The 11,700-nt window shown below is 37.4% G+C and overlaps 1 protein-coding gene across 6 annotated transcripts in view; it reads left to right on the top strand.

Annotated features, from left to right (window-relative positions):
• GPAM (glycerol-3-phosphate acyltransferase, mitochondrial) overlaps positions 1-11,700 on the top strand; it is a 62,511-nt gene that overhangs the window by 26,501 nt on the left and 24,310 nt on the right. For 4 of the 6 annotated variants that reach the window (XM_055346067.1, XM_055346066.1, XM_055346064.1 and 1 more), the window contains 6 exons: positions 873-1,003; positions 2,123-2,245; positions 5,920-5,993; positions 8,242-8,355; positions 10,043-10,189; positions 11,171-11,267. In XM_055346067.1, the coding sequence (XP_055202042.1) occupies positions 902-1,003; positions 2,123-2,245; positions 5,920-5,993; positions 8,242-8,355; positions 10,043-10,189; positions 11,171-11,267 (657 nt within the window). In that variant the 5' untranslated portion in view covers positions 873-901. Of the gene's footprint in view, positions 1-9; positions 35-872; positions 1,004-2,122; positions 2,246-5,919; positions 5,994-8,241; positions 8,356-10,042; positions 10,190-11,170; positions 11,268-11,700 lie in introns of all 6 variants that reach the window. The other 2 variants (XM_055346065.1, XM_055346063.1) reach the window with 1 other exon arrangement.

The following is an 11,700-nucleotide window of genomic DNA, read 5'->3' as shown; positions in this document are numbered from 1 at the left end:
TTTTTCCAGAAGCGTGAAGAGCTTTCTGGGCCAGGTGCGTTGCTTTGCTGTTCTCTCAACTGGCCAATTAAGCTAGGTTGATGCGTTACATTGTTAAGGACTACCGGGTGGTTGTGGCAAGGATACAGGTTACCGCAGCAAACCCATCTGGGGAGTGACACTGTTACCCTGGACGTGACCTTTCAGAGTTTTAAGGGAATAATTTAAGGACTGGTGAGAAATAGCCGAGAGCTAAGGCAATTTGAGAATTCTGTTAGGGAGTTTTTGTATTTTAGGTTAATCTCTGTTTTCTTTAGCAGCTCACTGTTCATGAACATTTTCCCTTAGGGTACGAAAAGGCTTATTGAAAAGGGGGAAAGCTTTTAAATCAGGTTATTTCAAGACAGTGTTGGTTTTGACTTAGAGCCCTGTAGGTGTATTAAAAGTGCAAATATTGCATTTAAGGCAAAACAAGAAAACTGGCCGCTTAATTCAAGTGGGAAACTTGAGAGTATGTAAGACCAAAAATTCCCAGCACATAATTTTAAAAAAGTGCTTGTGTGCATACACATAACTTTTATTTAATTAAGTAAGCACATGCCTTCATCCTTCCGGAATTCTTGGTCACGTACCTGAAATAAGCTGTTATTTACCCTTGCACATTCATGGCTATTTTTTTCAGGAAGTCTAAGGACACAAATGTTGATTTAAAAAAAAAATCAGAATAGTTTACTGGAGTTGTTGAGTTTAAACACATCAAAGTCTACCTTTACACATTGACTGAACATGGTAGAAGTACACCAGTAGTTCACTTGGCATCCTATGATGGAACAAAATAATTTGCCACCTGGATTAGTCATTAAATTTAAATGGTGTATTTTTTTTTTTAATAGCACATGATTTGGAAGTTACTCTTTGTGACATGGATGAATCTGCACTGACCCTTGGCACAATAGATGTTTCTTATTTGCCAAATTCATCTGAATACAGTGTGGGTCGATGTAAGCATGCAAATGAGGAATGGGTAAGTTTAATATGGTAAAAATTCAACCTAAAGATGTTTGTTTCAATGTTGTTTATGAAGGAAGCTGGAAGCAACATAATATCAAATAGAAGTTAATAGCCAAAGAAACTGCCTCCAGCTGTTAGAAGATATGTTTATGAAGCCTAATATTTAAACATTCTTACGGTTTTATGTTAATTGGGAAGGGAAAAATTGGGTGGGATATTTAAGCACCGTGGTTATGTTAAAAAGCAAAATATTTTGCATAGAAAAAAAAAACAACTAGGAGTTGTTTTGGATGGTGTCCTATAAGATACTTTCTGTGTCTATTTCCATAATGTAATAATGGATTTTGCAATGGAAATAAAGTTTAAAAAAAATAAAAGCAGGAAATAAATATTAGTATGAATCTCAATTCAAAGGACATGCATTTTCTTGTATTGTTTTTGTTTTGACGTAACGTGGCATGTTTAAAATGTTTCCTGAACACTATCTGCTTTAATATAAAAAATGATGTCAGAGTTTTGGGGCTTTTTGGCTTATTTTTGAGAATACTATATCCATGGGATTTGAGCTACTTACGAACTCAATGAGCAAAATGTTTAGAACAATGAGTAGAATTTGACCCCAATTGGACAGTATGGCTATGATCTAAATTCCAGCCTTTAAACTCTGTTGTCAGGATAAAGGAATGTTATATAAGTTTACCTTGTTTTTTGTTTAAAATATTTTAAGCTGTAAATGACAAGTTACTTGCTGTTTAAGGCTTTGTAGTGGTTTTGTGGGAGTCTGTGATTGGAGAGGGATAAGGTTGATTATTAGCATATGGATCAGGAGTCTGGTTTTGTTCATCCTGGTGTTGTCACAGGCTGCTTAACCTTGTACAACTGTTTTTGAACCTCTGTGCAGTGGACCTTGCTATTACTCTTAGGTGCTTGCTTTTTGCTTGTGTTCCAAGTTTTGTTCCAAGTGTTGATGATGGAGGGGAAGTACCATGAAGGAAAATTACTCTGAGAAACTTACTACCCGAACTAAGTCCTAGGTTTCTCTTCTATCTGAAATATCTTAGTTTTAGAGACCAAGTGGACAAATAGAGTTCTCTTGCCATTCAGACCCTTTTTTTTCATTAACATTTATTAGGCTGAGTGTGGTTTCAGACCTACTGTCTTCAGATCTGCAACCTTAAAATGGAAAGAAAGCCTAATGAGCCGGAAAAGGCCATTTGTTGGAAGATGTTGTTACTCCTGTACTCCCCAGAGCTGGGTAAGAATGTTACTGCTTGTTGACCTTTAATAAACACAGTGAAATTCCAGCTTTGTGTGAATTTTATCATTGGATAGTTTGAATGGACTTAGTTCATTTTTAGAATTTAGGCCCATTTTTTTTTTTTTTTATTTATGATAGTCATACAGAGAGAGAGAGAGGCAGAGACATAGGCAGAGGGAGAAGCAGGCTCCATGCACCGGGAGCCTGACATGGGATTCGATCCCGGGTCTCCAGGATCGCGCCCTGGGCCAAAGGCAGGCGCCAAACCGCTGCGCCACCCAGGGATCCCTAGGCCCATGTTTTTAAACCAAATATTCCAAGTAACGATGTTGACTCAATTTTTCTTTCCATTCATTTTTTTTTTTTTTAGTAAATATTGGTCAAACAGTTGATGATAAGTGATAATTTGGTTCTTTTTTAGTTTTTTTTTTTTTTAAAGATTTATTTATTTGAGAGAGAAAAATGTGTGCCTGAGAGCCTATGAGACGGAGAGCAGTGGGAGGAGGAGGAGGAGCACTTGGAGAAACTGACTTCTTGCTGAGCTCCATTCTGGAGTCATGATGTTAGCTGAAGATGGACTCTTAACTAACTGAGCCACTTAGGTTCCCCAGTTCTTTTTAAGTTTAGCAGGACTTTAGGGGAAGAGTAGATCTTTTAAATTACTCTTTCTAAAGAGTTTAATAGGAACCTTCATATAACTTCTAGATGTTGAACTTTAACTTAATCTTAAAATCCTAGCAAGATGAGCAAGAGATAGCAGGACAGAGTAAAGTTTTAAAGATGTGGCTCTGTCCTACTCTCCTTTTGCTAAGTTTCTGTTGAGGGGGAGGACAGGTAGGGAGGATGGGTATCTGTTGACTATGATAGTGAAGGATGGTTATGAAAATGTTAGGATGGGGTGCCTGAGTGACTCATTCAGATAGACATATGACTCCTGATTTCTGCTCAGGTCATGATCTCAGGGTTGTGAGATCGAGCTCTGCTTCATGCTCTGCTCAGTGTAGTCTTTGGAGTCTGAGATTCTCTCTCTCTCTCCCCCTCAATAAATAAATAAATAAATAAAAATCTTTTAAAACATAAGGGGTGCCTGGGTGGCTCAGTAGGTTAAGCATCTGCTTTTGGCTCAGGTCGTGATCTCAGGGTCCTGGGATCCAGTCCTGTGTCTGGCTCCCTGCTCAAAGGGGAATCTGCTTCTCCCTCTCCCTCTTCTCCTCCCCCCCCCCATTTATGCTCATTCGCACGTGTGCTCACTCTCTCAAATACATAAATAAAATTTTCAAAAAAGTGTTAGGATAAAATTTTATTTTTTAAAAGATTTTATTTATTCGTAAGAGACACACACAGAGAGGCAGAGGCACTGGCAGAGGGAGAAGTAGGCTCCTTGCAAGGAGCCTGATGTGGGACTTGATTTCAGATCCCGGGATCATGTCCTGAGCCGAAGGCAGGCACTCAACCTCTGAGCCACCTAGCATCCCAGGATGAAAATTTTAAATAGAATGTGTATGGGTTTGTTGCTTGCATTTTGGTAAAATAAGCACATCATGCAAAATCTTCCACATTACAGTTTAAGTATTTGAATAATCAGTTGGATGAAAAGCAAGCCTCTGTTGCTAATTTGCTAGAGGGATGAATTAGCACAGGAATGTAAAATCTAATGTGCCTGTGTTCTTGGGCAGTAGAATTACCTTTTATTTATTTTTTATTTTTTATTTTATTTTATTTTATTTTATTTTTTTTTTAATTTTTTAAATTTTATTTAATTTTATTATTTTATTTTTTATTTTATTTTATTTTATTTTATTTTATTTTATTTTATTTTATTTTAATTTTTTTTAGAATTACCTTTTAAAAGGTATGCCTGGTGGATGCCTGGGTGGCTCAGTGGTTGAGCGCCCACCTTCAGCCCAGGGCATGATCCTGGAGTCCCAGGATCGAGTCCCATATTGGGCTCCCCGCATAGTGTCTGCTTCTCCCTCTGCCTGTGTCTCTGCCTCTCTCTCTCTCTCTCTCTCTCTCTCTCTCTCTCTCTGTCTCTCATGAATAAATAAATAAAATCTTTAAAAAAGAAAAAAAGGTATGCCTGTATGTTAAGCTCTCTCTGGGATGGGATAGTTACCAGGATAGAAATTCTGCCTTTTGAGTGCCTTTCATTTATTGACATTGCTTATAATCTGTGTAGAGAGCTAACTGTGCTATGTGAGTTTTCTACTCAGGGTTGTAGATTCTGAGTTGTATAAAGGGATTCACTAATTTGGGAGAGATTTGTGTGGGACCCAGGCAGTTTATGTTCAATATTCTGGTCTGCTCAAGAATATCTTAGTTATAGATACTGTTCCTCTTAAATCACAAGTGCCTTGTTGGAGGAATTTAGTAGTATTGAAGGACCATGATATTTCTAGTCTAGAAGTAAGGCTAGTTCAGATGAATAGGCCAGTTGAAATACAAATTTAAATAAACGGTCATGTGGCTTTGACTTTAATGCATTCTTTTTTTAAAGATTTTTTTGAAAAGAGAGCGAGAGAGAGTGAGCGAGTGCACACGTATGCACAAGCATGAAAAAGGGGCAGAGACAGAAGGAGGGAGAGCCCCAAGCAGATTCTTTGCTGAGCACGGAGCCTCATGGAGCTTGATCCCATGACACAGAAATCAGGGACTGGGCCAAAAACAAGAGTCCAAAGCTCAATTGACTGAGCCACCTAGAGGCCCTGACTCTAATATGTTCTTAAGTCAAGAGATAGTATAGGAAATTATTTGGTGGTGGGAGGGGTGTTTTGGGGAGGCATAGATGAATTGTATAGTAAATAACTGATTTTTGTGCTTAAATACAGAACCTGATGGAGTTGAACATAAAGTTCTTCCTTTGGCATGTTTATTCAAAATAATTTTAAACAGTATTTAAATAGTGATTTTTTGATATTTGTTATCCTTTCTCTGATATCTTGTTTTCCTTATCTCTAAAGAGATTCCACATATTTTTATATTTTCTATCGAAGGTACATTATGCTTTCCCAGCATTTATTTGTGGAATGTTTTCTTTTTGTCCACACTGCTAAAGCTACAGACTCTCTTTTCAGCAGAACTATCTCTGAATTACCCTTTAAGGTTTCCTGTACAGAGTGACATCTAGCCATACACTTTCCAATTAAGTAAACAGTCATTTTAAAGAACTAGAAAGACCATACTTTTTCGAGCAAGATGTAGATTTGAAAATTAAAGTGTCTGTCAGCCTCAATTTTCCTATCTGTAAAATGGGGATAATAATTATTGTGTCAGGATTATTACCAGATTCAGTAATCTAATGATAACTACATGGTACTTAGCATAATATTTTTGCATTTGGAGAACACTGAAATCTCCAGTATTCCTGGCAGTGATTTAACAAGCTTTCAGTAGTTTCAACCCTTGTGGGTTGGAGGTAAGGGAGTGAGGCAGGAAAGGGAGGCACAATTTCCTTTGCAAGGTAGTAGCCTTAGTTCTGAGCTTGTGACCTTCTTTGAAGGCTGACAAGTACTTTTTTTTTTTTCAACAAAACATAAATTTTCTTCATCACTTAGATTTTTGAAGCAATGCTTAACTTTAAACTGAGTTATAAAGGTTATCAAGAAGTAGTAATGTGAGCTCTTCACCAGCAGTCCAGTTGTATACTTACGTCTACATTTTGTTTCATGTAGGATAAATTTTTCAACTCCAGTATCCCATCTTTGGGTTTGCGGAATGTTATTTATATCAATGAAACTCACACAAGGTAAAAAGCAATTTCTTTTATTTCTAATACCTCTCAAAAGAAATACTATAATAATGAATGGATATATTCTAAGAGGAATCTCTTCATCTTTTTTAAAGCTAATAGAATTGAGCTTTGGATACAAGGGGCTTTATCTAAAAACTGGAAGCAGCACAGCCCCCTGAGCAGCCTGTTACTATTACACTTTGTAATGATTTAGTAACTATTTTGGGAGAGTAACTATTTTAAGATTCTCTTAATAGCTTTCTTTTTTTATTTGTATATTGATTTTATATCTGAAGTGTGCCAAAACGATAAAAGATTTGTCTGAGGAAAGAGTTTCAAATGTCTTATCTATTATTATTTTATACTCAAAAATTGAAATCAGCCTAATTTATGGAGTTTTAAAAGATGTGTTCCTGCATTGAGCAAATGTTCTTTGATTTATTAGGTTAAGATTTTCTTTAGAATTCTTCGAGACTTCAGGCACACTGAAGATGGAGATGGGCTGTTAGGCATCCGAGCCAGAGAAAAGAGGCTTTGTTTTATGTGAATCTAGGCTAGGGGGAAGGGAGGGGGAGGGGAAGGTTGTGTGAATGTCTGTGAGGCAGAAGAGAATGGCAGCCAAAAATGCTGCCAGTCCTTACAACTAATTCTAAGAGTAAATGCCTGGAGTGGGTCAGCAAGTAGGTTCAGGTGATGAGACATGCTTGAAATTCTGGGAAAAATTGATCCAAAAAAGTCAAGTACTTAAATTTGAAGGCTTTCTGATGTTACTGCTCATATTTTGGTGATGAGATCATAAGTGAGCTTGACAATACCTGCATATAAAAGTTCTTTTTTTTTTTTTTTAATCGAATCAAAGTCAAGGGATGTATTTTTCCCCATTCCCATGCTATCTTTTTTCTCTGTCTTAAGTTTAAAGGAGAGGGGAGAAATTCTGGCCCACTATTTTTTTTTTCCCTCCCTATTTGACTTAAGGAAAATCTCATAGGGTCTCTTCTTGTTTAAGTAGCCATTTTATGTATAAAGCCAAGGGTTCATTTGTTGTCCTCAGTTGGAGGCAGTTAAGGAAAAAGAAAAAAAAAAAAAGCATATGCTGTACTGACTAGGCAATTGGAAACCAGTCTGTGTGATGAGCTGCCTCTGCAGTTGAGCTGGCTACCTAGCTTTTCTCTGCATGTTACATGGAGCAAAGCCTAGACAGTTTTATAAACACACACACCACCCTCCCTCCCCCCACAACTCAATCCATTGCAAAAGGATTTCATCAGGAACTGGGACTTTGCACATTCTAATAACAGTTCTGAAAGTGCTCACTCAAGGAAGAATTTAGAAGTAAACACTTAACATAGTGGGTCAAGTTTGCAGAGAAATGAGAGGATAGGAGGTAGAAATAGAATATCCGGAAAAAAGGTGAAGGAATGAGTGATTCATCAATAGTTCTTCCTCCAGTTACTTTCCTCAACTGAGGGCTTTTCAAAATTCATGAATTTATATTTGAAATCCATTTGAATGTGCTTATGAGGAAATGATAGTGAGGCATTATATAATCATTACAAATGATTTCAAATCCTTGCATGTGAAGGTTTGTAGCATTCTTATTTTGTGGTCTCTGTCCCCAAAGCCCTAATAAGTAACACATAGTCAGCAACACTGATGGGAATGTGTCCTAGGCCTAAGATATGTCAAATGTCGGGGGTGGGGAAAGGTAAGAATTTCTGGCTTCGTAAGCCCAGTATACAAATGTTCAGACCGTACTTGAGCTATCCTTGACTTTTCTCAACTAGTCAGCCTTGTCAATTCAATATGAGAGTCAGTGATACCTTAGATTAAAAAAAAAAATTAACTTTAATAAAAAATAGCCCTTTGTGTAGAAAAGACTTCCAAACTTTTTCTTTATAGCTCACAGTTAAATATATAGATCTCATTCAACATACTTGCTTTTAACAATGTTTTAATAAAGTAAGACATTTTTATTTCTTTTGTTTTTATATTTGGTTTATTTTTGGCAGAGTAAAAACCAGGCATTTTTTTTTTTTAAACCAAGCATTTTAGTACACAAATTCCAAGTTGAAATTTTAGTTGAGAGTACATGAAAGAAATCTGGAATGAAACTGTCTATGCAAATCATTCTGAACTACTACGGAGAATTTGCTATAGTATGCCACATTTCAGGAATAGATGAAACAAGGGAAACTACTGTATACTTCAATTTTTTTTAGGTCTTCCTAGTCTACTCTCTGCTAAGTCTTTTTTCACATTGCAGGCACCGAGGATGGCTTGCAAGACGTCTTTCTTATGTGCTTTTTATTCAAGAGCGAGATGTCCATAGAGGCATGTTTGCCACCAATGTGGCTGAAAATGTACTGAACAGCAGTAGGTAAGGGTAAGGATACTCTTGTAAGGGGAAGAGGCAGGGATGGGGTGAGGGAGTGGGGGGATCAATTCCTTTATTAACCTTTAGTTTCTCTGGGACTCTGTTTTAAGTGGGATTTCCATTTCCAAATGTTAAATGTTAAACTACAAGGGAAAGCAAGGAAAGGCAGGAAAACAGGTGGTTTTGTGAATAGTAGTCTTGTTTATGCATTAACAATCAAATGGGCTTCTAATATGTGAAAGGTGAGTTAGAATTCAGAGATGCACATACCTAGTTCTGTTTTCTTTAATATGAATATTTGGGACATTATGTTTCCTATCTTATAGCTGAAAGAGAAGTGCATTTGCTATTTCAGTTATTGAGTACGTAGGTACAAATTTTTCTGCTAGAAAATCCTTCCTAGAAATTTTAAGAGAATAAAATTCTGTCCTTGGTCTTAGAAGAGCTTGCTTACAAATGGGAGTGACTTGAACTCAGTGGGGAAATAAATCATTCTCAAGTTTAAGTGTTAGAGTATGGGAGTTTGCAGGAAGGTCAGTCTCTGCTCCACCTCATTGGTGTGGCCCATGTAGATATCTAGCTGGATTTAGGGACCAGAAATCAGAGTGGTTAGAAAGACCGCTTTGAAATGCAGGCCCTATGCTGTGGTTGTTGAGGCCTGAACAGTGGTGGCACATAGTAGGTACTCAGTAAAGAATGAATGAATGAATGAATGAATGAATGAATGAATGAGAAAATAGTTGATCTGGAGATTTAGTTATCTTCTCAATTACTTGTAAAAAACATGCCTGGCCAGATTGAAATGAAGGTATTAAAGGAATAGGCTGAAGGTGCATTAGTGTCCTATGGAATTGATCTTTTGTATTAATGAATTATGGGACTATGTGGGGTTTTGCTGTGTACTAGTATGAAATCAGTAGCAACGGTGGGAGAAAAATGTAATTATTTGAAATTCCTTTGGGTTATTGTGTATTCTGTTTTCTAGGTAAAAACCTTTAAGTATGTTTCATTCCATTGCCTGTTTTGACTAGTAACTAGGATATTAAAAGTGATTTAAGTGTTCCCTAAGTCACATGGAAGATTTACAAAAACTAGGTTAAATCTTACCTCTTACTTTACCACTTATCACTGTGTGTTGTTTTAATCTTGAGCTATGACTTTCTTATATTAGTAAATTGATATGGGAAACACTTGTAAATATTTAAATTCCTCTTTGATCCCTCCTAGAGAGTTCTACATAGAGTTCTAATAAAGTCACAATATAAATGAGTAGTAAAGTCTTCAAGAAGAAAAATCACACTTCACCTTGGCAGGGGGCTTTGGATACCTCTGAATTATATTCCTGAAAGGATAACCTTTCTTTCTCTCCCTCTGCTAGACTGCAACTTTGTATCCCTTGCAGGATACCTGGAACATTCAATTCATGTAGTTGTTAACCCAATGAATTTGAGTTAGATTCTTAAATCTGCCTTCCAGATACCTCAGAGATTCCTTGATTTAGGAGTGTAATATCCTTAATATTTAGTGGGCAGTCAAACAAAACATATCTAATTTGAGCTTACTTTCAGGTTCTATAAGTATATTAAGGAGATTTATAGCTTTTCTTGTGATTTATAGCTGTGATTTAGAAAATACTGAATGCAGAATGTATCCTAGAACCAGTTACATTGTCTTTCTGTTTTAAAATCAGAGTTCAAGAGGCAATTGCAGAAGTGGCTGCTGAATTAAATCCTGATGGTTCTGCTCAGCAGCAATCAAAAGCCATCAGTAAAGTGAAAAAGAAAGCCAAAAGGATCCTTCAAGAAATGGTTGCCACCGTCTCACCAACAATGATCAGGTATTAAAAGTCAAAGCAAAAAGCTTTCCTTCAGAGCCATCCGGTTTTGAGCAAACAGGGACTGAACCATTGGACTTTCCTAGTGCAATGGTTTCCGTCCAAAGGAAGTTTGAGCATGTTCTGATGTTAAAACTAACTCCTTTTTATATTCTTATTCAGCTTCCATAGGAAGTAGCACTGTGGTAGGATTTGAGGTGCCTTGATCTTTGTTAATTGATAGCAACCATTGTACAACAGCTGACATCTCTCTAGACTTGTGTGGTAGATTTCACATATCCATATCTTACAGAGTGTTTTTTTTTTTTTAAAGATTTTATTTATTTATTCATGAGAGACAGAGAGAGAGAGACAGAGAGACAGAGAGGCAGAGACACAGGCAGGCAGAGGGAGAAGCAGGCTCCATGCAGGGAGCCCGACGTGGGACTTGATCCTGGGTCTCCAGGATCACGCCCTGGGCTGAAGGCGGCACTAAATCACTGAGCCACCCAGGCTGCCCCCTCCCTCCCCCTTTTTAAAAAGATTTTATTTATTCATGAGAGACACAGAGGTAGAGACATAGGCAGAGGGAGAAGTAGGCTCCCTGGGGGAGCCTGATGCTGGACTCGATTCCAGGACCCCAGGATCATGAGCAGAGCCAAAGGCAGATGCTCAACCACTGAGCCACCCAGGTGCCCCAAAAGGGAGTAGTTTTGTACAGCATTCTGCTCACCTAAATATTCAGTTGATGATTTGCTTCTAAAGTGTAAAGTATGCTATTTGAGTGAAATGTAAGATTTAGTCTTTAATAAATACATGTATCTATACGTATACATGTAAAAATCAGCTCTTTAATTCAGAAGTTCAGATACAGACATACACACTAAGTTGTTTATGAGCACTTTTAGGTTGTAGGTTCAGAAACTTTAGACAAAAGTCAGTTCTCTCTCAATGTATATATGCACATTTAAATTCCTTTTTTTTTCCTTTTTAAATTTTTTTTAGACTGACAGGATGGGTGTTGCTTAAACTGTTCAACAGCTTCTTTTGGAATATTCAGATCCACAAAGGCCAACTTGAGATGGTTAAAGCTGCAACTGAGGCAAGAATTTGTGTTATCTGTCATTCTGTTATCCCCATGTTTGTGGAGTGATGTTAGAGTCTTTTGTATGGAAATGTTCTCTTGTGTCCTATGTGCATCCAACCCATTTGGAAGATTTCCCCCATGTGAGGTGACCACAGTAGTTGTACATTTGGGGAGGTGTGAGTAAAGGAGGACCTGCCAGTAATATGCTGGATTCCTTTTGTAAGTTACCTTGCAACAACTCTGAAATCAGGTAAAACAATCCGTATTTTTAATGAAGAAATAGAAGTGCAGATAAGGATTTCCCAATCGTGGCTAGTGAGTGACTGCCCACGATTTCAACCCAAGCCAGGCTTGACTCTAAACCCTCTGCTCTTTTGACATGATCAGAGCTGCCTCTCCGAAGGTACATAAAGTCCATTTGAATTCTCGACTGCACTTCTCCTTTCCT

The sequence above is a fragment of the Nyctereutes procyonoides genome, unplaced genomic scaffold, assembly GCF_905146905.1.
Source record: "Nyctereutes procyonoides isolate TBG_1078 unplaced genomic scaffold, NYPRO_anot_genome, whole genome shotgun sequence".
In the NCBI taxonomy this organism is placed as follows: Eukaryota; Metazoa; Chordata; class Mammalia; order Carnivora; family Canidae; genus Nyctereutes; species Nyctereutes procyonoides.
This window is presented reverse-complemented; position numbering and strand designations above follow the sequence as displayed.